We start from the raw sequence: 25,686 nt of genomic DNA on the forward strand, positions 1-25,686 counted from the left end.
GGTGTATAGTCTTCATGATTTGCTGCATTCTGTTTGCTAATATTTTATTGAGGATTTTTGCATCTATGTTCATTAAGGAGATTGGCCTGTAGTTCTTTTTTTGTTGAGTCTTTCTCTGGTTTTGGTATCAGGGTAATGCTTGCCTCCAGGAATAAGTTAGGAAGAGTTGCTTCCCTTTCAATTTCATTAAAGAGTTTGAGGAGTATTGGCATTAAATGTCTAAACTTCTTGTAGAATTTGTCTGTGAATCCATCGGGACTTGGGCTCTTCTTTGTTGGTAAGTTTTTAATTGTTTTAAATTTCATTAATTGATATTGAATTATTCAGAATTTTTATATCTTCTTGATTCAGCTTTAGTAATTCATACATTTTAGGAATCTGTCCATTTGTTCTGTATTTTCCATCCTATGAAAGTAAAGATTTTCAAAGTAGTTATTTATGATCTTCTGAATTTCCAAGTATCTGTAGTCATTTCACCCTTGTTATGCTTTATTGCATAAATTTGAGGGTTTTTTCATTTTTTGATAAGGTTGGCTAGGAGTGTATCAATTTTATTTATTCTTTCAAAGAACCAACTCTTCAATGCACCAATTCTTTGTATTATTTTCTTGGTCTCAATTACATTAATATCTGCTCTGATCTTTATAATTTCTTCCCTTCTTTGGACTTAGGGCTTCATTTGCCCTTCTTTTTCTAGAAGCTTGAGGTACAGCACTAAGTTATTTGTGTTCATTCTGTTTTCCTGATGTGAGAATTCACTAGTATAAATTGTCCTCCAAGGACTACTTTCATTGTATCCCACAGGTTCCAATAAATTGTATTTATATTTTTATTTGACTGTCAATATTGTTTAATTTCTCATTTAATTTCCTATTTAATTTCCTCTGTGACCCACTGAATGTTCAGGAGCTTGTTATTTAATTTCCATGTGTTTATGAAGTTTTTGTGGTTTCTTTTGACATTAACTTCCAATTACTTAGCACTGTGGTCAGATAATAAGCATGGGATAATTTCCATTCCTTTGCATTTACTTAAGCATGTTCTACGGGCTAGTATATGGTCTATTTTAGAAAATGCCCCATGTGCAGCTGAGAAGAATGTGTATTCTGATATTGTTAGTGGAACACTCTGTAAACATCTACTAAGTCCATCTATTCACAGGTTTGTTTCAGTTCTGTTCTTTTTTACTAATTTTTTGTCTAATTGATCTATCTCTTTGTGACAGTGGGATATTAAGGCCCTATGTTACAACTGTGTTACTGTTTATTTGATTTTTCACATCTATTAATATTTGTCTTATATGAAAGGGTGTATATATATTTGTGACTGTTATCTCTTCCTCTTGAAATTTTCCCCTAAAAACTACATAGTGACCTTCTTTATTTCTTTTGATCATTCTTGGTTTGAAGTTCACATTGTCTGCAAACAGAATAGCTACCCCTGCTCTTTTCTATGTTCCTGTTGCATGGAGTATTGTTTTCCATACTTTGACTTTTATGAGTTTTTTGTGTCAAATGTTTTTCTTATATACAGCATAGTGCCGGATTGTGTTTCTTGATCCATTCTGCCAGTCTGTTTCTTTTAATTGGTGAATTGAGGCCATTTATTTTGATGGTTATAACTGACATGTATTGATTTATCTTTGTCACATTATTTTCCCCTCTTATTAATTGCTTACCCTGCTTGGTGGTTTCTTTCTGTTGATGTTCTTGGAATTGTGGTCATTTTTAAATCTGTCTAGAGTATCTTTTGCTACACTGTGTAGCATTAATTTGATGGTCATGAATTTCTTCAGTTGTTATTTGTCATGGAAGTATCTTATTTCTCCACTAATTTTAAAAGATAGTTTTTCAGGGTACATCAATCCGGAAGTTATTTTCTGTCAGGATTTTAAATACTTTACTTCAATCTTTTCTTGATTTGAAGGTTTGTGTTTAGAAGTATGTCATGCTTCTGATGGGGTTTCTTTTATAGGTGATCTGTTTCTTTTCTCAGTTCTATATGCCTCACTTGTCTGTATGTCAGTTTCTTTCCCCATGCTTGGAAATTTTTCTGTTAGTTCTAATTTTTCTATTAGTTTTTTATGACATTTGTGCTGAATCCTTTTTCACTGACACTAATTATTTTTATATTACTTTTCTTTGTGTCATCTTGTATCTATATTGAATTGTGATTTCCTGATATTTTGTTATTTTCAAGAGATCATTCCTTTCATGGTTGCTAATTGCAATCCTGTCTTCAAAGTCTGAAAGTCTGTCTTCAGTTTTGTTCAAGTGGTTTTGCCAGTTTCCAATGGAATTTTTAATTTCCTGGATATGGTTGAATCCATTCCATGCATTGTATTTCTTTCCTATAGTGATCATTTATGGTTTTCATCCTCTTCATATCATCATCTATTTATCTATGTCTATCTGGATCTGCTGAGCAATTCCTCTGTAAATGTTGACATTTTTTACCCTGAAAAATTACTTCTAATCTGGTTTCCTCTATAGCCTCATGGATTTGTTTCCTTACTGTGGTTGCTATTGTTTCAGAAATTTCAGGTTAATATCTTCTAATTTCTTCTACGTTGATGTTGACTTGTTCTGGGTGTGCTAAAGTTCTGAGACTGAATTTTGTTTTTTTGTCTTGTGATTCTCTATTTCAAAAAAAATTTTTATTTTACTTTCTGTGATTATCCTTGTGAGTTTTTGTAGTAGGTAGCTATATCACTAGTGTCTGTTCCAAGATCCTACCTTCCCAATTAATTAATAGTGGGATGTTGGTGTCTCTTTGGCTCAGTTTCCCATCCTTTGACATAGACTTTCCCAGTATCATCCCAGAAGAGAGAGCAACTGATTACAGCAGATATGACATCCTAGCTAAAGTACTAAAGCTGGCAATAACAATAGCATCAAGCACAATTTAGAAACTGAAAAACTGGGGTACTGATTGATTTTGTACTTTAGACCACAGAAGCAAAGCCAATAGTTATAGAACGAAACATCATAAACTAAGAGTCTGTATGCAAATGTTTGCCCCTGGTATAGCGGATTTACCCTGTAGTAGAGAAATTTAGGGAAGATAGTGTATAAAATCAAGATAACTGGGAAGTAGAGGCAGGGCTAGAAGACAAAGGGTGGTCACACAAGGTTCGGGAAACTAAAGAAGAGGGCAGGAAAAAAAGAATAAAAGAGTATTCCGGGGATTATCTGAACTTGGTCTCTGGGCTTGGTGGATAGGATTAGTTTTCTGTGGCTGGCGTTCTCCCCAGCCATTTAGAAAAGAGAGAAAAGAAAGAAAGCTATTGTTTGATCAATTTTTCATGCTTGTAGCTTATAATAGAAGCAGCTACTTTGAAAAATAACAAGACACAATGTACTAACCATTGTTACTCCCCTACAATCTTATTTTGAAATTTGGTGCAATTTTTAATTTTTTTTCTTTAAAACAAAAAAGAAAGGAAAGAAGGAAGAAAAAAAGAAGAGAAAAACAAAAAAGAAAATTGAGAGAAAGGAACCAGTTACTGAGTCCTGGCTTCTTCCTGCACTGGTTACTGGTCCTGCAGTCAATAAATTTGTGTTTTAGTCTACCAAGATGTGTGGCAGGCAACAATAGAAAACCAGTAAGTGTTGCTATGTATCTGCACTGTGAGCATCCGCAGAGTTTACTGTCCCACAAACCTATGAAATAGTAACATAATTAGCCCCCTTTCACGGTCTTAAAGAGCAGGTAATTGAAGATTTTAAGATAATTAACTTAACCAAGAATTTGATTTAGATGTCACACAGATATATACACTTCATTTCTTGACAAAAAATACAGTTCTTTACAAAATCAACCATTATATGCTTGCAGAATTTATCTCCCCATGATGTAATTTTAAAAGTAATTCCTTATCTTTGTGTCTGTTGCCATGTGTAAAGCATTTAATTTGCATTTTCTCTGTGCCAGGAACTTCATACTTACTCTGCTGAAAACCCAGAATTTAGTAAAAGGTTCTTACCATCAAGATGTTTATGCATTAGTTGAGAGAGGCAAGCATGTAATGCAAAAAATATGAACCACATTGTGACTGCTTTGAGAGTGATATGCATAGGACAACTTGTGACAAAGAAGTACTATAACAGTTCCCGTTCCATTTGAGGAAATCAGAGAGTTTTCTTAGAGGAATGAAACTTCCTGCAGATTTAGAAGAGCATCACATATTTGCTAGTTTGAGAAAAGTATCTGTGGGCAGAGGAACTTGATAATAGTGAATGGAACATTTTCTAGACAGGATAAAATGCAAAAGATACAGGAAAGTATAGGACCAAGTAATTAAATATGGGAAGCACACAGGAGACTAGTGAAAGGCTGGCAAGCAGGTGGAAGCCAGATGTGAATGCTAAGTCTTGCTAAAGTTTTAGAACTTACCTTGTGGTAACTAAGAGCCATAAGTCAGGGGGAGCTTTATTAGAATAACTGCAGAGGCAACCGGCAGCCTGATGTTTGAAATGGATCAAACCAGATGACGAAAGACTATTATTAGAAAAGAGTGAGGCCTTGTCCCAGCAGTAAGAGCACAAAAGCTCTGGGGTAGCTCTTCCAGAGCAAAAAGCATAAGGATGTGAGGAAAAGGGTCACAGGACTCCAAGGTTTCTGGTTTGAATGACTATGAGAAAAGCAGCTCACATCTGTGATGTGCTCCTTGTGGGTGCTGCTCGCCACACACTGAAGTTCTTCCGTCACGTACCCCTGGGACACAGGGAGGGGCTGCACTTGCAGGCCCTTTGTGTGGAGCCTTGCAATAAGTTCAACGTCATATGCAAAACCAACCCTAGGTTGGGGCTGGGGATTTAGCTCAGCGGCATAAGCGCCTGCCTTGCAAGCAGGCGGTCGTGAGTTCAATCCCTGGTACCGATAAAAATGAAAAAGACAAAGAAAAAAAAAAAAACTAACCCTAGGTTAGGGTTAGGGTTAGGGTTAGGGTTAGGGTTCTAGAGAGAGAATCACTTATTTTATTTCTGATATAAGAGCTTCTAGTCCACAGCCATGGTGAAACTCAGGAAAGAAGCAATTTCTTGTCTCTCTCCGGTGTGAGCCAGGAGGAGACCCAGTCAGCAGCCCCTGTGAGCCTCTCACTGTGCAGGCTGGGAATCAAACATCCCAACCCCCAACCCTTTAGCCACTGGGGACACAGGTCTGAGCATCTCTTGGGAGGATGACTCTATGCAATATAGCAAATATGGGGCATCTCCTACTCTTCTGTTGTTTGAAAGCAAATGTTTTCACTGTTTTGTTTCATTATGATTGTTTTAATCCATTTAACATTCTCTTTTGATTGGTTTTTCATTGTTCTCTCTTGGGTTTGATTTTACTAAACCTGATTGGCTAGACAACTATTGTGAAGACAAGGAGATATACTGTAGTACCTATTACTGTTATCCAGGTATCCTGCTGTGAATTTCACCACATTGTTTCGATTGGCTTTGTTCTGTCTTGTTTGGTTATATTTATACTACCTTCAAAATAAAAAATAAAAATAAAAGTAAAAAGCTTCCAGAGCTCTGGCACTGTAGCCATGAGGATGGGGGCAGGTCCATTAACATGGTCTCTGAAGGACACCTCAGTGAGTACAGCCCCTACCTTCTTGCCAAAGACTCACAGCTTGCATTAGAAATTGTTATGGATTGAGAACTGGTGGTCAGCTTAACTCCAGCTGGATTACATCAGCATAGCATTGAGCGAAGATGCTCCACCTGAGGAAAGTTACCAGGATAAATAGGTGGAGAAGAAGGGAGGTGTGGAGGGTTGAGGCGTTAAGGAGGCATTGTGGGTTCTCCTACGAGTTGCTGTCTGAGCTGTTGGTTCTCCGGGAGAAGCTTTGGTCCTCACATCGAACATTGCTTTCTGGCTCTGGAAGGGAAGACATGTGCTGCTTGGTTTCCAGGATGAACTCCTCATGCTGCTTCCTGGAACGTATCCCACTGTGGCGTTGGAGGAGCTCGGGGGCTCCATGTCACTGAGGACAGTTGTGGTGCCTTTCAGGATAGCCCTGGTCTTTGTTGTAAGTGTGACTTCTCGGCTCCAGCATAGAACCCTCATCCCACTAGCACAGCTCCTTCACCCTGCTGGCATAGACTTTCTGGCTTCCACCGCTGACCTTTGGGTCTTCCCATCATGGATCCATAAAACAGACTGGCGTGAGTCCTTCTTGTGGGCTCTGGGCCTCCAGTTGGACTCGTGGAAGGCATTTTCCTGAGCTCTGGGTTTTTATCTGGACTCATGTGGGACATTGCCGTGGGGTTTAGGCTCTTGACTAAATAATCTGTGTCTTTGGTGTTGCAGATAAATTTCCTGCATTTTCCTGTGTTAACTCCCGGTGACCATTATAAAAATATTATAAACTCCATGCCTAATCTTAATTGTTCTCTGTATAACCCCTGACTACAACAGAAATTAACTTTTGCTGTTAAGCCCTAGCACTGGGGCATTATTTGTTGTTAATGTTACACAGCGGAGTCTAGCCAGATCAATACAGTAGACAATAGGGAATGAAGAAAAGATTCGTATGAGTGTATTTTTGTAATTATTGTCATACTGAATATAAAATGCCTGTGAAACTTATAAGAGGAAGTCCAAGTCTAGCGCAATCAAACATCAGACTCCCAAACTGGTCCCTTCATTGTGCTCCCAGAGCACACACTGCTTACATGTAGCACACCGACACTGGGTAGGATCATCTTTCTTCATCAGGTCTCTGGCTCAGGTACTCAAGCTCTAGCACTAGAGCTGCCCTCAGTAGTGATTGGTTGACTATATGAATGACGAATGAAGTGTGGAAGTGGATGGAGAGGTGTATTAGGGCATCATGAGAAGAGAGAACACGAAAGACTCCCTGACACTCAGGGGAAAGGTAGAGAAAGAAGAGTTGCAGGGAACCAAGGGCAACCCTAAAGGCAGAAGGGACTTAGAAGTGATCAAATGAAGGCCAGTTTGCAGAGCTTTTCATGGGGGAGAAGTCAACACCAAGAAGATTAACTCTGGATGACACGCCTGAACGGAAGAAAGCCTGCCAGTGACGACCTACAGGAGTGGATGGAACAAACCGAGAGAGCCAGGGCTCCTTGTTTTAGAGTCTTGTCCCAATACATATGAATTTCAAACACGAGAGATTGGATAAAAACACTTCAGCAGCTTTAGTAAGAAAAAAAAATAGTAGCACAGAAAGACAAGAAAGAGAGCACAGGCAGATTTCAGGGCACTGAGAACAGACGGAAGCACGGGGCAGCAGGTCTAGAGGGGGGCTGGCACCTTGGAATCTGAATTTTTCCCAAACTCACAGATGACTCCGATGAGCTGCCCATGGACCATGGTTTGTGTACAAAGTTTTTGAACATTATTTCATAAAGTTCGAAATGTAATATATAAATTCAGCATTGAGGAGTTTCAGGGAAAAAAATACTCTCATGTTTGAGAACCCTCTTTGAGAATTTGCATGAGGAGATTGTAGTTACAAAAAGAATTAAAATACTTAAATAAGTGATAATGATCCAAATCAGAGGAGCAGACAAGATTCTTACTTTTTTGTGGGGGATGACGTGTGAGCAAATAAAGACCTGAAGATTCACTGTGGAAACATATATTCAAAATACAAGACTACAAGTTAAAAATTAAGATTCTTATAATTCCAAATTCTTGTAAAAGCCACAAGCTGCTATGATATTTTCTAAGAGAAAAGTATTTAAATTCAGTGATCTCCAGCTCATTCACCATTTTTGGAAAGTCATTTTTGAAGAGAAATATTTCTTTTTAGTTCAAATATAATGAACTCTTTTCTATACTCTATATCATTAAACTATTTTTTCCTCATTTCAAAAATATAAAATTAATAAGCACATGCATATCTTTCATAGCATTAAAAATTAGAAAAGTAAACTTAGGACATTTTTATAAACTCATAACTAAAAGAAAGATTTATTCTATTTTCTATCTTATTCTATTCTATTCTCTTTTTTGCAGTATTGAGGATTGAATCCAGGAATTGCACACTGAGCCACATCCTCAATCCTTTTTCCTAAGTCGTTAAGTTGCCTAGGCTGGACTCAATCTTGAAATTCTCCTGCTTCAGCCTTCTAGAGTGCCAGTATTATAGGCATGTACCACTGCACTTGGCTAGGAAAATTTATTTTAGATGCAGATGAGTGAATGAGCCTTTGAAAGCAAGTCTTTAATAGACTGGGAAAGAAAAAAGGAGCATTCTAATGAGACTTTTGGATCATTAAACTGGAATGAACAATAGCTTGAAAAAGTCAGTTCAGATCCATTTGTTGTACTGCCTGTCAAACACTCCATCCACTTCAATCCATTCGCCACCCAGGTGCCAGAGGCACTTTTTAAAAATCCCAGTGAACCAAAAAATCATTGCCAAGATCAACATCAAAAAGAAGAATGGATAAAGGAGAGATAGTATACACATACAATATAATATTATTCAACCTTAATAAAATAAGGGAATGCTGATATTTGTGACAATTTCGATAAACCTGAAGGACTTTTGCTAAGTGACATAAACTGGACTGTAGAAGAAAAAATATTCCATGAGGAATCTGAAATAGTCAAACATACAGAAGCAGAGATTAGAAGGGTGGTTGCCAGAAGAGGGAACACAGTTGCATATAGTGAGCACTTAATTGAAATTTGTTTTTTAAAAAAGCAACATCAACATATAATTACAACTTAAGTATTACTCTTTATACCAAAATAATTTTATTTTAATGTTGCATGATAATTTACATGTTTATTCTAGTTATATTTTACACTTACACATGATACTACAATACACACACACACACACATAAAATTTAGGACAGATGTCAATTTATTCTCTGCTAAGTACGCCATGGTGTAAACCAATTCTTACAGTCACATGTTGGCAGTACAAACTGTTACGGCTTTAGTTCTTTAAAGAAATAAATTAGTCTCTGTGTGTAAGTCTCAGGCCTAAGCAGAAGACATGTAGAACTTGTCATCCCACTGCGTATCCAAGTCACTTGTATCTCTTTCAAGCTACTTTATGAGACATTAGAATGCATTGTTTGTGGGAGGATAGAGTTATGGATTATAGGATTACTATGACAATTATGGGATTACTACGACAATTTAGATATTATAAAATAATTATCTGAAAATAATTATTCATAAGCAAATACAGCAAATTATTTACCCTCATAGTGAACTTAATAATTTACAAAAAACTTTTGCAAATAAAACTGCCCTTGACTTTCACAACTCTTTGAAGTGACCTAGACATTCCAATATCAAATTACATGTTCCTCATTCTGCATCATATGGCTCACTGCTATTACACTATGACCAAAGAAAGTAAATATCAGGTGTCAGTGGACTTTCTTACTTTGCAATTTCTCTTTCAACTTCTTTCAACACCTGAATGCTTATTTTGAAGCCCAAATCTTTGTAGCCAAGTTATAAGTTGAGAAACAACTCAAGTCCCTGCCAGTATGAGAAACAGGAAGCTAAACTCCACCTCCAGGTGAGAGGTCTGGGTGAGGCATCACATTGCTGCTCTCCTCGCAGCCCAGCTGCTAAAGGGGTTAAGAAGCTCAATCCCCGTCTTTAGAAACCTTCCCACTATCTGGGTTTATGCACAAGAGAAACTCAGACAAAATAGAGACACACTGCACAGCTGTGTTTGTTAGCAGAAGGCTTTTTTGTATCTTTCCTTAATCAATAATCCTCTCATTATTATCTCTCAGCTTCTTCAGGCTAGAGCTCCCGCTATGATTTGTACAGTCAGCATCACAGGATTCCTTATGGCCCCCACAGGCTCAGAAATAACTACAAAACTTTGAGAGACCACAGAATTATGAATTTCAGCTGAACAGAACATTTTTAAAAGTAAGCAGAATTTAATGAGGTTCTTTAAACAAAGATATAAAACAGTTGTATTGCCCATTACAACAATAAACATCTCAGTTATAAAATAGGAAATGTTTATTCAGGCAGATATTACTTCAGTGTGGCTATATTAAATCACTGATGCAGAACTTACAAAAAGAATGCCTTTGAAAATGTATGGGGAGACATATTTTTTAAACTTTTATCACATATAAACAAAACAGCATTGAGGATTGCTTACAAATTAGTAATTTCCCTATCCCATACATAAGCAATATAAAAATCCATTCTTGGCATATATCCCAGAAAATGAAAATGTAATTCCATACAAAAGCTTGTACAGGGAATCAGGAGATCGGCCTCTGCTTGCCAGGTGCGGCCACTGGAAGACCCCTTCTTCCATGACCCCAATGCGGGTCAGGAGAGACAGACAGATCCACTTCTGCCTGCTGTGCGCCACCCCTAAAAGGCCACATCCTGCAGCTGGCCAGCGTGGGGAGAGAGAACCAGCCGATCCGCCTTCACCCTCAGGGAGCTGCCACCATAAGGCTCCTTCCTGCAGGCAGCCAGCAGGAATAGGAACACACAGCCAGGTAAGCCCTGTGCATCCGTAGGCCACCATTGGAGGCCCTTGGTTCCCTCAGGCAGCTATCATCCACTTGCAGAATCAGACAAACACACTCCTATGTGTCCACCACCATCGTGGGAGTCGCAGTGTAGACACACAGGCTAAGAGAAGCAGCCCCACCTACAGGCACCCTGATCATCAGCAAAGCCCCAGTGTAGCTGCATAGGTCTAGAGAAGCCTGCTCCATGCCCTGCTATGGCCCTGTAAATCTGGAATTAAAGGAACCCAGGTTCCTGTCCCATCCCTCCATGCTGCCTAGGGGCAGCCAACACAGGAAGTACCTGGGGCCCCACAACCAGCTTGTTGGGAGAAACCCAGGAGAATTTCAAGATGAAGGAGCAAAAGGCAAACTGAGACCTCTAGCCCACACAGAATAAGTCTGGGAGATACAGTCATGGAAGAAAACGGAAGTCACACACCTGAAATCCCTGAGAGGACAGCAACTGAAGTAAGGAAACAGCTTCAGGAGATTGTAAAAGCAGTCAAATCAGGAATAATGTCTCAGGTAAAAGAAGAAATAACAAACACACTGAAAGTATTGTTCAGCAGGTCTAAAGGAGACAGAGAACATAAAGAGGAGCATAGGAAAATGATGGAAACCTTGAATGAAGGTACAAAGGAATTACAATGCATGAAACAGATTCAAAGAGAGATGCAGGAAATTAAACATTCAATCAAAAGCGGGCAAAACTGCTTAAGAGAATGAAGATAGACTTTCAAAACTGATAAGACACAATTGCAGCTCATAAACATGAAAGGAAAGATCTCTTTAAGAATAACCTGGAATCAGGAAATCACAACCCAACAGCTGCAAGATGATGCAAAGAAGCATAACTTAAGAGTGATAGGTGTAGATGAAGAATCAGGGGCCAACACAAATGAAATTAAAAGGATATTCACAGAAGTAATAGGAGACAACTTCCCAAACATGGGAAATGGATCTGGCATGCAGATAAGTGAGGCATATAGGATTGCAAATAGCCCTAATCAAAGTAAACCTACACTCAAACATATAAATAATCAATATCCCAGAAATTCAGCACAAGAAAGAACATTAAAATCTAGTAGAGAAAAGAAACAGATCACCTATAAAGGAAAACCGATCAGAATCACAGCAGACTTATCAACAGAAACCATCAAGTCAAGAAGAGTTTGGAGTAAAGTGTTTCAAGCCCTGAAAGAAAACAATTTCCAACCCAAATTGATCCTCCCTGAAAAACTGTCTTTCAAAATTGATGGAAAAATAAGATACTTCCATGATAAAGAACAACTGAAGAAATTCATGACCACCAAACCAACCCTACAGAGAGTGCTCAAGGATATTCTAGAAAGAGATAAAGCAGACGGTGGTTCCAGGAACAGAAGCAGAGGAGGATCGTCAAACAAGACAGGCAAGTGAATGAAGGAGAAAGTGGAGGGCCAGCAACGGAAGGATAGCAGGGCAGAGACAAACCAGTGTATGCTGATATAACCAGTAATGTAGATGGCCTCAGGTCAGCAGTAAAAAGAAACACAGGGAAAGTGGATCAAGAAACGAGATCCCTCGATACACTGTACAAAAGAAACACATTTAACTGAAAAAAATCATAGACTAAAAATCGAAGGAGAGAAATCAATTGTTTCATGTGACAGGAGACCAAAAAAAACGAAGAGTAACTTGCCCATCAACTGCAGATGGGATAAGAAAGATACGGTATCATCATGCAGTGGGAAGCTACCTAGATATAAGGTAGAAAAATCTCAAGGCTCCTGTAGTTAAAGGGACACAAGTGGAGATCATGGTCATGAGTGAAACAGTTCAGACATACATGTGAACCCTAGCATAAGAAACAGAAGGCGTTAATGGGATCCAAAAGCAAAATAGTTAATGTAAGAGCAAAGGGGAAGAAATACCTGGGAGGGAAAGATGGCAACTACTGTCAATTTCTTATTGTCTTATCTTGAACTCTTGTATTATTCACACAATCTTGTTAGGTTTGGCTTTGTTCTGCCTTGTTTTGTTAGATTCTATGCTATCAGATGGTGGGGGCAGCTATTTTGAATATAATGGGATATATTATGGTAATCGTCATTTCCAATTATATTGCTTTCAAGTCTTATAATGCTTTCACTCATTTGTTTGATTGGTTTTATTCTGTTTTGTTTGATCTTATTATGTGTAATGGTATGAACCGCTATTTTGAAGAAAACAAGACATTTTGGTAGCCATTGTTGATTTACTATCATCTTGCTCTGAAGTCCTACCATGCTTTTGTTCTTCTGTTTTGATTGGTCCTATCCTGTTGTAGTTTATTTGATTTGATTATGTGTGATAGTATAGACAATTTTTTGAGGAAAATGAGATGTTATAGTAGCCATTGTTCATTTCCTGTTATTTGGTTTTGAAGTCCTATAACACTTTCATTCTTTTGACTGGTTTTATACTATATTGTTATATTTGATGTTAATGTGTGCCAAGGTATGCTCAACTATTTTGAAGAAAAGAGACATGGTGGCTCATGCCTGTAATCCCAGCACTTGGGAGGCTGAGGCAGGAGGATTGTTGCAAGTTCAAAACCAGCCTGGGCTACAAAGTGAACTGAAGGCCGGCCTGAACGGTATAGAGAGACCCTGTCTCAAAAAAGAAAAGAGACATCATAGTAGCTACTATTGATGTCTGGTTGTCTGTTTGTGAAGTGTTGTGTTGCTTGCATTGTTCTGATTTGTTTGCATTGTTCTGTTCTGATTTGCTTTGTTCTGTTCTCTTTTGTTTTATTCTCTTTAAAATTAAAAATTAAAAAAATTATACATGAACTTCATAGCCAGATAATGAATAATTTATAATATCAAAAAGATGACAACACAATGCCCATTAACTGACAAATAAAGTGTTACATCTATACAACAAAATATTACTCAGCCATCAAAAAGAAGGAAACAGTGACATACACTATAACTTGGATGAACCTTAGGAACGTTATTCTAAGTAAAAGAATTCAGTCACAAAAGACCACAGATGGTCACACAGAATGTCTAACATAGAGATCTACAGAGATAGAAAATAGATCTCTAGAGATAGAATCTATAGATATCTATAGAGATAGAACTGTATCTATCTATACAGATAGAAATCTATAGAGATAGAAATCTATAGGGATAGAAAATAGTTTACAGTTGTTTAAAGCTGGGATAAGGAGACAAGAAGAAAGTCAGTGGTAGTACAGGGATTTCTTTTTGAGGTGATGAAAGTGTTCTAAGACTGACTGTGGTAATGATTACACTTGGCTGCACACACAAACTAGAGGTCGCTGAATCACACACCTTAAGCGGTGAGATTTTATAGCATAAAAATTAAATCTCGATTTAGCAGTAAAAATTATATTTTAAAATTTAATAAGTAAAAATTATTAAAACATTATTTCCATTTCCCCTCTGCCCTCTGACTCAGAGACATTTAAAACTGTGTTTTAAATTCACATCTGTGTGGAACCTTGAGCATGAAAGGAAATACTCTCAGTGTTTGTCAAACACTGACAGTGGACCATGAGAAACTAAACATTTCTAAACGACAGTGCTGTGAGTAAAGGAGCCAGAGCCTTCCAGAGATGGCTGACTATACACGGGATGAGATTCAAACCAACAAGCAGCTGCCGACAGCACTGGGAGGCAAGACAGCCCTGCGGTCGAGGGACCTTCTCTGTCCTGCGCTATTGGTCACCCTGCAAACTCGGACGTGTCTCACCTTCACTGGCACCCGTGAAGCCCCCGGCTCGCACATCCTCTTCCTTCTTCTCTGGCCACTCTTCTGTATCTCCTGCTCCCTCTTCTTTTTGTGCTGCCATTCAACCCTAGAGTCTTCCATTGCTTAGCTCTTAGCTCTTAATGCATTCCAGCACCTCAATGACTCCTGCTGCTTCCCTGAGACTCCCGCGTCCTCCCCTGTAGTCAGAGCTCCTGTCTCGGCCTGTGTGTGTGTGTGTGTGTGTGTGTGTGTGTGTGTGTGTGTGTGTGTGTGTGTGTGTGTGTGTGTGTGTGTGTGTGTGTGTGATGTTACTAGTTCTAGACCTGTCACAGTGAACTGGGAGTTAAATTCTAAGATCAACACATAAACCAGGTAACCACGTCATATGTTTCTCTTTAAATTCCCTTTGGAAGGGAACATGTTGGAGTTACTGTCTTGGCCCAGTCTGTACTGTTGAATTGTTCAGGAAAAACGCGCCTACAGTATGAGTCCGCAGCACCTCTAACTTTACAAACCCAAACTCCATCAGCCCGCACCAGACTCAGCCACTTTTTCTCTGCCATCATTCACAGATGTCACCAGAATCACCTGGCTACGGAAGTCCAAAATCCAGGAGTCAGCGTTGATTTTTTTCCTCCTCACCCTCACCAAGATCTAATCCATATGATTTCTGTCGATGCAATGCCTTATTTCAAATTTCAATATCTTTTCCTTAGCCATGTTACCAAATTTGTTTCCTTTATAATTGCTGAACACTCAGTGCCTACTTCTGTTTTTCTACACATACAAATATGATCAGAGTTCTCTTTTGGAAAGATCTTCCAATGTCAGTCCACCACTCATAGCAGCAATTTTTCAAGCACATTTTGGAGCAAATGGATACAGTCCTCCCTCCATATTCACAGATTTAACTAGCCACAAAACGAAAGTACTAAGGGCAAAAAGAAAAATTACACCTGCACTGAACACATACTAACTTTATTTTTTATTATTCCCTAAATAATATAACAACTATTTACATTCCATTTACATTGTATTAGGCATTATAAGGAATCTAGAGATGATTTTGAGAGGATGTGCATAGGTTACACACAAATACTATATTATTTTATTTCAGAGACTTAAGCATCTGGGGGTTGTGGTATCAAGGGAGGTCTTCGAACTCATCCTCCACGTATGTAGAGGAATAACTGACATATTTTCAAAATATCATGTAAAATCCTAATATTCACAATAAATAGGAACTTTGTTTTACCGTGATTAACTTAATTTGTAAGTTTTAAATGTATAAAAAACCAATAAACAAGAATATAATAGGTAGTTATGATAAAATAAAAAGTTCAAAATCATTAGCCATAGAAATAGATCAGCATCATTTTGTTAGTTAAATATCTTACTGATTGCACACATCTAAAGAATTCTGATTCATATCACTAGGTAGCCACCAATGGTAATTATTTCTTCCCAGGAGTTCACCTTTCAATCTTAGACTATTGTTCATTTAAAAGAGACTGTAACATATATATACACACATAGTATGTGGTTGCTGATTTTTGCCTGATTAAACTTTGGTATAAAATATTTAGAATGTGTCTTTATAATCTAGTTTTAAAACTGAAAGTTACAGCAAACATTGGTCACCCCTTCAGCCTCCTCTTCAAAACCTTGGTTCCATGGGATAGAATTTGAAAACCAATGAAAGATAGTTGCTGAAGCCCAAGCTTCTTACTATGAACTTTTAACATCCCAAGTTACTTGGATTTCAATAAGCCGCACATTCCCCAAGTGCCAAATTTTTACCCAGTTCCCTAAGTCCATCTCCTTCTGCCATGAAGTCTTGTTTTGTACTTGATATCTTTCTCTATCAAATGTAACTCTGAACTACTACTTTCTGACAGTATGTCTGTCAGCTTACTAACAAAGATTAAAGTGTTAACAGCCCACAAAAGCTTATCTGACGTCCTCCAAAGCACGTTTCTATATCTCTATCTTCATTTCATGTCACCTTGTATGATCATCATTTTTTCCTCTCCACTGTGAGCACCTAACGACTAGTTGTTATTATTGCTTTTATTAACACATTTATTGTACAAAGTAATGAGTTTCACTCCTTACTTTCCATTCTATTTTCCATGGTGGTTATATGGATTTACATACCTGCATGTACTGTGTTTTGGTCATATCTATCCCGCTTTCTGCTCTGCTGCCCATTTTTCACTTTCTTCCACCAGTTTCCTTCCCTTTCACTAACAAATACTCTTGTCTTAGGGATTTTTTAAAAATTCCTATGTGTGAGAGCAAACACGTAATAGTTGTCTTTCTGTGCCAGGCTTATTTCACTTAACATGATCTCCATTCACTGTCCTGAAAATGTCATGATTTCATTCTTCTTTATGGGTGAATAACACGCTAGTGTGTGTGTGTGTGTGTGTGTGTGTGTGTGTGTGTGTGTGTGTTTCTTTATCCATTCATCTGTTGATGAGCACCGAGGCTAATTCTGTCTCTTGGTTATTGTGAACAGTGCTGGGAGAAACAGGTATACAGTATCTCTTTTGTATGCTGACCTCAGTTCCTCTGAATAGATATCCAGGAACAGTATTATGGATTACATGGCAGAACTATTTTGACTTTTTTTTCAAGAATTTCCATTCTATTTTCCATGGTGGTTATATGGATTTACATTTTCATCAAAAATGTATGAGAGTCCCTTTTTCTCCACATCCTCACCAATATTTATTATTTTTTGTTTCTGGTAATAGCCAGTCTGAATGGGATGAGATGAAATATCTCTCTGGTTTCGATTTGTATTTCCCTGATGGCTAAAGAGATTTAGCATTTTTCATATATTTACTGGCCATTTGAATAAGAAGGACTAATTCAACTATCTTTGAGTTTGCTTGGGCTTTCAAAGTGCCTACAATCTAGTAATCACTACTTAAATGATTTTAATTAATTAATATTAATAACAATATCCGGCTGAGTAATTACCCTGTCTGAAATAGCATATTTGCCTAACACAGTTCATAGTTAATCCTCTTATTATTTGACACATTAGGTCAACTCAGTGGTATGTAGTAATCATCATTATAAACCATGCTAATTTTAATTTTGACTTCATGTTCTTAATAATATTACCTACCAACCAAACAGAGCAAGATCACCAGTAGAACAACGAGAGCACAGATGCAGGGAATCAAGACCAGCAGCAGGAAGCGGAGAAGATTAACAGCTGCCAACTTCTGAGAACAGCCATCGCCCACGTTATTGTCATCAACTCCCAAGACCTAAAGTATGAGAAGAAAATGAAACATGGTTTTAATATTACAAAACAATCCAACTCGTGGTACAAATGTTAGATTACAGCTATCTATTCAGGGTGGCCTCATTCCTCAGAGATTTTACTGCACGTTCATGAGGGCATGAAATAAGAATAGTCAGCAAATCACACTCATAAACAAACCAACAGGTCTTCTATTTCTGAAACACTTTTCCGTAGTAGACAAACCTTTAATGGTATTCCAGCCTGATTTTTTAACATATTTACTGGTCTGGTATTATTCCAAAGAGCTATTAATCACCATGGCGGAAACTCACCCTAACCCAAAGCTACAATCAAAATCTGGCTAGGATAAAAATAAAACGTTGGTGAGTAAAAAACAGACATTAGCTACACATCATTCTTATTTGTCTCTTTAGTGCTGACCCAAATTAGCACGAATCTGGATACAATAAGTTTTCAGTCTTTAATAATTCATCTACATTAACTGTTACTTAGACCATGTACTGAGTGACTTGAAAGACCCTTTGCAGTGAAACATTAACAACCCTGAGGCCAGGCTCTGCAGTCCACACAGTCCCCAGGCCTCTCCACTGTCAGTGGATCACGAGGCAGCACAGGATTGTTCAGATAAATTTACTGTCATCAGATGCTTTAAAGTGTGTTTAGTCCAATCTATTGCCAGAAACAATGTCTGGGAATGTATTTATTGAAAACATCTAGCAGACGCCAGTGGCTTTTTTCAACAAAGTCTGAGATGACACTAAAAGTGTTTTGAGTCACTGTATACTACTCCTTTGGTCCCCTTGATAAGAACGTTTCCTGTGATTCTCTCTTAAACTTCTGACTCTGCACCTTGCTTTTTTCTGTTTCAGAGCTTGAACTATAAGCTCTATGCAAGGATCTTCTGAACTTCTCCTGATCCTGAGCTTCCTTTCAAGTCACACCACATCTTCCCAGTGTACTGTGGTTAGCAGCTCCTTTTCTCAATATGTCTAAAGCCAAGGCTAATCTTCTCTTTCTATACCTCCAAACTAGATTTCCCCTGACCTCCGTGCTGTATTCAGATACTCAACCTCTCTCCCAATCCAGAGACTCCCAACGTCATCAGCAGCCCGTGCCACAACTTACAGGGTCTGGTTAATTCTCCCTCTGAAACAAGTATCTACCTTTGAAAAAATGAATGACCGTTGTTATCAGGGCCTCTCATGATCAAGAATGTGTTCTGACAATATTAGGACTTCCTGACAAGTCTCTGATCATTGCCCAAGAAATATGAAGGCAGCTTGGATGGGTTCTTCCAAGTTACAAGACACATGTGATAGTCACATCTGCTTTATTTTACCTCCATTAGAATCAGTTCTTGTTCAGTAAAACATATTGTAAGCTGTGTCCATTACACAAAATATATGAAATAACAGCTTCTGTAATTTTAAAACTTCTCCTCCAAAAAATATTATTTGAAAGAACTTATGGCATTAGCTTGCGTAGGGTTTATTTTCCTAGATTCATGCTTAGTGACGCATTTCCTCTGTACCAGAGGTTTAAGCAACCAGCCAATGTGAGATCATTCATAGTTAATTTACAAGTGATCTTCAAGAGGACATAGCACTGGCATGACACGATATGGGATAGCACATTCACTACAACACCAGCACTGGTGGGTGGGACTGTTTCAGGCTTGTAGATCACATGTCTTGGTAAAAACAGAGATAATTATGGGTCTACAGACCAAAAGAGAATGTGCTAGAATCAACTACATTTACTTTTTATTCACTCAAGAACTGAATGCTTAATAATTATAATAAATATAGTGATGAACATAACAATGATATCAAACTAACTATCCCTTTAAAGCTCACAGTCTTAACAGAGAGACAAGATATCTGCATAAATAACTATATTTCAAGGTAGCAAATAATAAACACAAGACTCATAGCTAAAGCACTACAGGAATTCAAAAGAGGAATATGATTTCTTGCTGAATGATCAGCTAAGACATCATAGAGAGAGAAACACTTGAACTGGTCATAATTCTGAGAAAAGTACCTTTGTTAGTTGTAAAATCAGTTTAAAATACATGCAGAGAGGTAAGGAATTATGAACTTTCTTGTGTTCCTACATAATAGAAGAAATTTCCTTATTAAAGTGCTCCCAGAAGAATCACAGGGATAATCTCTGTGCTGTCTGAAAGGTCCTTGCCATCTGAAATCCTGTGATGAAGTATATTCCATTTAATATCCCTATAACTAGGGTCAGTGGAGGAGGTGCAAGAGCCTTCGGGAATATCTCATATATATCGAAAAGTACCTCGCGTCCAGAAACCAGGCTCATGATTAGTCCCATTTTCTCCAATAACCAGAGAGAAAAGGGAGAAGAGGAAGAAACTCATAGGAAACTCAGTATTCCAGCATCCTCTCCATACTTGCAAAATTTTCTTCTTGCACTCATAACCCCTGGGAACTGTTGCCACAAATGTTGCTTTATTCAGAGGTCTTTTGAGGCTTTTCTGCACATAAACCACTCAGACAGAGTTTACCACCCCACGAAACACACCAGGTAAGAAAAACTAATAGAACAACGCTACTCTCCATTGCAGTGAAGTCTGAGCAGTCCTGTCTCTGGACCTCCCTATTCCCAAATCTACTGTCCACAACCTCAAAATTAACCCGACTGGAGGCACAGCATCTAATCAGACATGCACATATTGCAATGCACGTCATCCTTACATTTTGCTAATTTTGCTGGCAAAATTTGCTACTTTTGTCTTAAAAGCTATATTGACTTCAAAACCTATCACATTAATTTATATAACATATAATAACACCATCTCCCTAACCAGGTATTTTCTTAACTCAATTTAGTACTACTAGGAGGCCCTCTGGTTTCTGAATTCTATATTCTTAACTCTAGTATGTTTGCCTCTTACTCATTCAACTGATTTCACCACCACCATCCTCTGACTCTTCTGGGATTTGCTACTCATTGGTCCCTCTAACCTACTTTCAGCCTATCAACTTTCTCCCTTTTTCAGTTCCCTGAATATTGACTTTTGAAACTTCATCGCAGTGGCATTGAAGCTATTTCCCTGAACCTCCTCACTCCTCTAAATTTTTCTCTCATCCATCTTTCATCTGGTAAAAGCCAACACCAGATCAACAGAACAATCTCCTCTCTCTACCCACGATTGGAGCGTTAAATGTGACTATCAAAAGGATTATGCAATCCTTTTGTATCCTTATGTATCACAGGATTATGTCATTGCTGGTTTAAAATTTCTCCCTTTTTCAAACTTTCTTCTGTTCTTCCTCTCAGAATAGGACTCACCTCAGTTCTTACTTTAAAACCAACCAATGAGGACTGACTCAGCTTCCCAAAGCTAAACCCTCTCTTGCTCCCTGCTGTACTCTTCTGTTAGCATAGAGAAGCTGTCTGTAAGCTAATCCTTCCACTTCTCTTACACACTCTGTCTCCTCCCTTTTCAGGAGTCTTAATTTCTCCTTCTAATCATATAGCTAGTCTCTTTCTTTCTTGCCCTTTCCACACTTTCTCTCTCCCTTTCTCTTTCTATCCATTCTTCCCTTCTCTCCATACTATTAAAATCAGCTTTTTATCAAGTCTCTGGTTATTTTTAATCCATTCTCAAGCCAACACCCACTTTAGCCAGTGCGCTCTCTCCTTTCTCATCCAAAAGGCACTAAGGATTATTGCTCTCTGTTGTCCAAATGTCCTAACTGTCATATCATGACCAGTAGGATTTCCCACCTACTTTTGTCTCTGCACCAAGAGAACTTTTGCTATGGTCACCAATGACTTCCTTGTTGCTATATCCAAGTGACATTTTAATCTTTGTTGTAATATCTGGGTGTCATTTGAAAGGTCAGATTCTCATACGGCCCCCATATCTCCCTTCAAGCACCATCTTCCTTTGGTTTCTTGGGGCTTTTGTTCATTTTCTACAACAGTCACAAGGGAATTAACATCTACTGCATAAATGAGTATGTTAAATCACCTAACCAATAACTACTTTGTACATGATTGTGCAAATAACTCCTTTTTTAAGGATGAATCCCTTAAAGTTAACATAATTGTATCATCCAAAACTCCTTGAAGAAAATGTATTTGGCAAAACAAAATGTATTTTTAAACTGGTATCACAATATTATAACTAGGTGAGTTGGTTTGATATAGAAAATATCACACTTTAATTATTTTAGGGAAATGTACCATAATAAATTCATTTTTGTTAGGACTATTAATACAAATTCTACATACACTTCTTACTAGGAACTTTGAAGTTAATTAGGAAAATTTGTTGTATAATATAGATTGTAGTAGATTTTATTATGGACAAAAATTTTTAAATATCATCTCTGTTAAAACTGAAAGGAATGAGAAGAAGGCAGAAGTTACCATTGACAGGACACGCTGTCGTTTTTAGGGTTCAGTGCTTTTTGGGCAGGTACCAGGCTGAGCCTGGTATAGCTTCACACTGGTGGAATCCATCAATAGTGAGCGCAAAGGAGGAGCAAAGATGGCAGATAGATAACAACTGGTTACAGAGGCTGCTTGAGGCAGTCAACTTAGAATTCACATAATACAGACTGGGGATCCCTAAACAGAAGGCGATGAATTATCTCGTCCCAAGAAGAAATTTAGGCGACTTGCTGACCATCCAAGGCCCCGCTACTACTGGCCGACGCTGTGACTTGCTGGGGTCCCACCAAGACTTGCCGGGGCCCTATGGTGACTGACCCTGCCATGACTGGCCGGGGTCCCACCACTTTGACTCACTGGAGGTGCAGTACATTGAGTTCGAGTGTCAGCGAGCCGAACGGAGAGCTGAGTTGGTGGGGAGCCTACATCAACCTGTGGTGAGTGATGGAAGTGGTGCCATTCCATAAATAGGGGGGCTCCAGTGGATGACATTCTGGACCAGGCAGGACTGGCAAGTTCAAGGGGCAGCAGTGACTTCAGTCAGTTGTTCCCTTCCCAAACGGGATTGGTGGAGTGAGCTAGGCCTGGGTCACGTGAGCCAGCTGAGACCCAATAGGTTATTTGAGGTCAAGTCCCTGCAGCAGTGGTACACACTAACCACACTGGCCCAGTGGGGCCTTGGAGGTTTGGCTGGTCTGGAGGGGAGGCAGCCCAAAGTAATACAGTAGTGCAGGCCACAGCAGCTTGACTGATCCGGAGGGGAGGAGCCAGCATACACTGTCCCTGACTGCAACTCACTAGCACACTGCAGTGTGAAGGGTCATCTAGCCAGCGCGCTTCAGAAGAATTGTAAACAACAAGAAAGAAACTGGGGCTTCCTGGAAGAAGCAAAAATGATGGGAAGAGGAAGCAACAAGAAAAAGTCCCCAGGCTCCCACCCTGAGAACATTGACCCAGGACAGGTAAATACAAAGGAGAATGAGAACAGCAAACATGCAGTATCAGACACAGTGCCAGTGGACATAAAGAGATATATTCGGGACCTCATAGACAAGTTCTAAAGTGAAATATTTAGCCAAATACAACAAGATATAAGAAGATTAATAAAAGAGATACTAAGCACCCCTCAAGCAGACACAGCCAGAAGGGAGGAACTCAAACACAGGAGAGAACCATTTGGTAAAGAATATAAAAAAAATATACAATACATGAAGCAGATTCAAAGAGATCACCAGGAAATTAAAAACTCTATCGAAAGATGGGAAATCAGCTTGAAAGAAACTAAGGAGACTTCCCGGAGAACATGGTGGACAAATAACAGCAGCCATGGAGGCTCTCTGAGATTACCAGTTTAGAATCCAGGAGCAGTGCCGTGTGAGATGTCCTACACTAGGGGAGATGTACCCTGCCGACCCAGAAACGAACTAAGCTGAGAGAAACCAACTGGAAATGCAATCCTGATGCTATAACAGGAACAGATAAAATCTCAGTACGGAAGCTGGATCCCACGCCATTGGAAGCCTTAATTTGAATTTCCTGCTGCCAATACTGCATCCCAATCCACACAGCAGGGAGAGAGGCGCCCCAAAGCTCTGAGAGCGGAAATCGGCAAACCAAACGGCGTTGAGAGCGGGACTGGCTTGACCTGCAGTGAGTGAAATGGGAACCCTTTCATAGACTAGGAGGCTCCAACAGAGGACATTCTAGGAATGGGCAGACTAGCCGGAACATAGCCCTGCAGTGACTTTAGTCGCATATTCCCCTCTCAAGTGGGAGTGGTGGGGAGCGCTTGGCCTGGTGATGGCGGGGACTAAGATCCTTTGGGCTAGCCCAAATCAGGTCCCTGTGCCTGGCGGTGCACCCTAGCAGTGAAGCATTCAGTAGGTTGAGCTGGAGGGGTGGGCCCAGCAGAGGCTGCCCAGGTCTGTGTCTCCCTAGTACACTGCAGTGGGTGGGAACACCTGACCAGCGGATTCAAACAAACTGCAACAGACAAAGAGAAAAAAAAAAAAAACTGAGCCTCCTACATACGCTTGTATGGAAGGAACAAAAAGTATGGGAAAAGGGAGCAACAAGAAAGGCTCCTCAGTCCCCAATCCTGAGAACACTTTTCCAGGAAAGGTAAAAGCAAAAGAGAATGAAGACAGAAAACCTGCAATATCAGACGCAACACCTATAGATATAAAACAGTATCTCCGGAGCCTCATAGACGAATTCAAAAATGAAGTACTTAATGAAATAAAGCAAGAAATAAGTAGAATAGTTAGAGAAATGCTAAGCACCACCAAAAAAAAAAAAAAAGATGGTGGAATGGAAGAACAGAAAGAAAAGGGAGAATTGTTTGATGGAGAAAATAGAGAAAACAGAACACGTGAAGCAGGTTCACAGAGATTACCAGGAAACTAAAAACTCTATTGAAAGCTGGCATAACAGCTTGAAAGAAGCTAAGGATAGATTATCAGAACTGGAGGACAGATTTGTAAGGTAGGAGCATGAAATGAAAAACTTCTTAAAAATAACAAGAAAACAAACAGCAATAATACAAAACTAGAAGATGACAAGAGGATCTATAACTTAAGAATTAAGAACATAAAAGAAGAAGTAGGGACTCAAACAAATGAACTACAAAAGCTATTCACAGAAATATTCTAGAAGAATTTCCCTAATTTATCAAAAGATAAAGATACTCAGATGTATGAGGCATACAGGACCCCAGCCACCTACAACCCAAACAGAGCTACACCCAGGCATATAATAATCAAAATTCCAGAATCCAATATAAGAACAGAATATTAACAGCCATCAGAGACAAGAAACAGATGACTTACAAAAGAACACTCATCAGAATTACAGCAGACTTCTCGGCACAAACCATCAAATCACAAAGAGTGGGGGGAAATAATTCAAGCTTTGAAAGATAATAACCTCCAGCCAAGATTGATATATCCTGCACCACTATCCCTGGAAATTGATGGAAAAACAAGGTGCTTCCAGGATAAAGAGGAACTAGGGGAATTTGCAAGCACCAATTCAACTCTACAGAGATTACTGCAGGATATTCTAAAAATGAAATATACCAAGATTCCAGAAACAGTGGCAGAGCAGCCACAATGAATGGAGCAGAAAGCGAAATGAAGAGGACAAACTGACAACTAGTGACAGAAAAAAAGCCCAACAGAAATGAGGCAGAGAAGGTTGGATGGTAGGAACAGCCATTTTGGAGAAAACAAGACATCATAATAGGTAGTGCTGATTTAATATCCTCTTGAAGTCCCATCAAGCTTTTGTTCTTCTGTCTCCATCGGTTTTAACGTGTTGTATCTTATTGGATTTTATTATATATGATAATATAAACAAAAACTTTTATAGACAAGGAGATTATGCAGAAACCATTGTTCATTTTCTGTTAGTTGATTCTAAATACCCTGTAATACTGTCATTCTCTTGAATGGTTTTACATTGTCTTGATATGTTTGATGCTACAGTATATGAACTTATACCCAAAGATTTTAAGGAAAGAGACACTATGGTAGCTACTATTATGTCGAGATTATCTTGTGGTGAAACACTATTTTGCTTAAATGGCTATGTTTTGACCTGCACTGTTTTGTTGGTATGCCCTCTTTTTTATCTCAATCTCCTTTTTATTATCTACTTTTTCATTTTTATCCTTTTAATTAAGGGAAAAATAAATAAAAAATAGTAGAATATATTATAGTAACCCACTTTGATTTCCTATTAACT

The 25,686-nt window shown here is 38.7% G+C and overlaps 1 protein-coding gene across 2 annotated transcripts in view; it reads right to left on the minus strand.

The window, feature by feature from the left end:
* Window positions 1–25,686, minus strand: part of Corin (corin, serine peptidase) — a 266,984-nt gene that overhangs the window by 202,837 nt on the left and 38,461 nt on the right. For both annotated transcript variants that reach the window (XM_063240622.1, XM_013154236.2), the window contains exon 2: window positions 17,368–17,512. In XM_063240622.1, the coding sequence (XP_063096692.1) occupies window positions 17,368–17,512 (145 nt within the window). The remainder of the gene's footprint in view (window positions 1–17,367; window positions 17,513–25,686) is intronic.

Source organism: Cavia porcellus, unplaced genomic scaffold (genome assembly GCF_034190915.1).
Source record: "Cavia porcellus strain 051 isolate PalLab524CR breed Dunkin Hartley unplaced genomic scaffold, mCavPor4.1 scaffold_30, whole genome shotgun sequence".
Classification (NCBI taxonomy): Eukaryota; Metazoa; Chordata; class Mammalia; order Rodentia; family Caviidae; genus Cavia; species Cavia porcellus.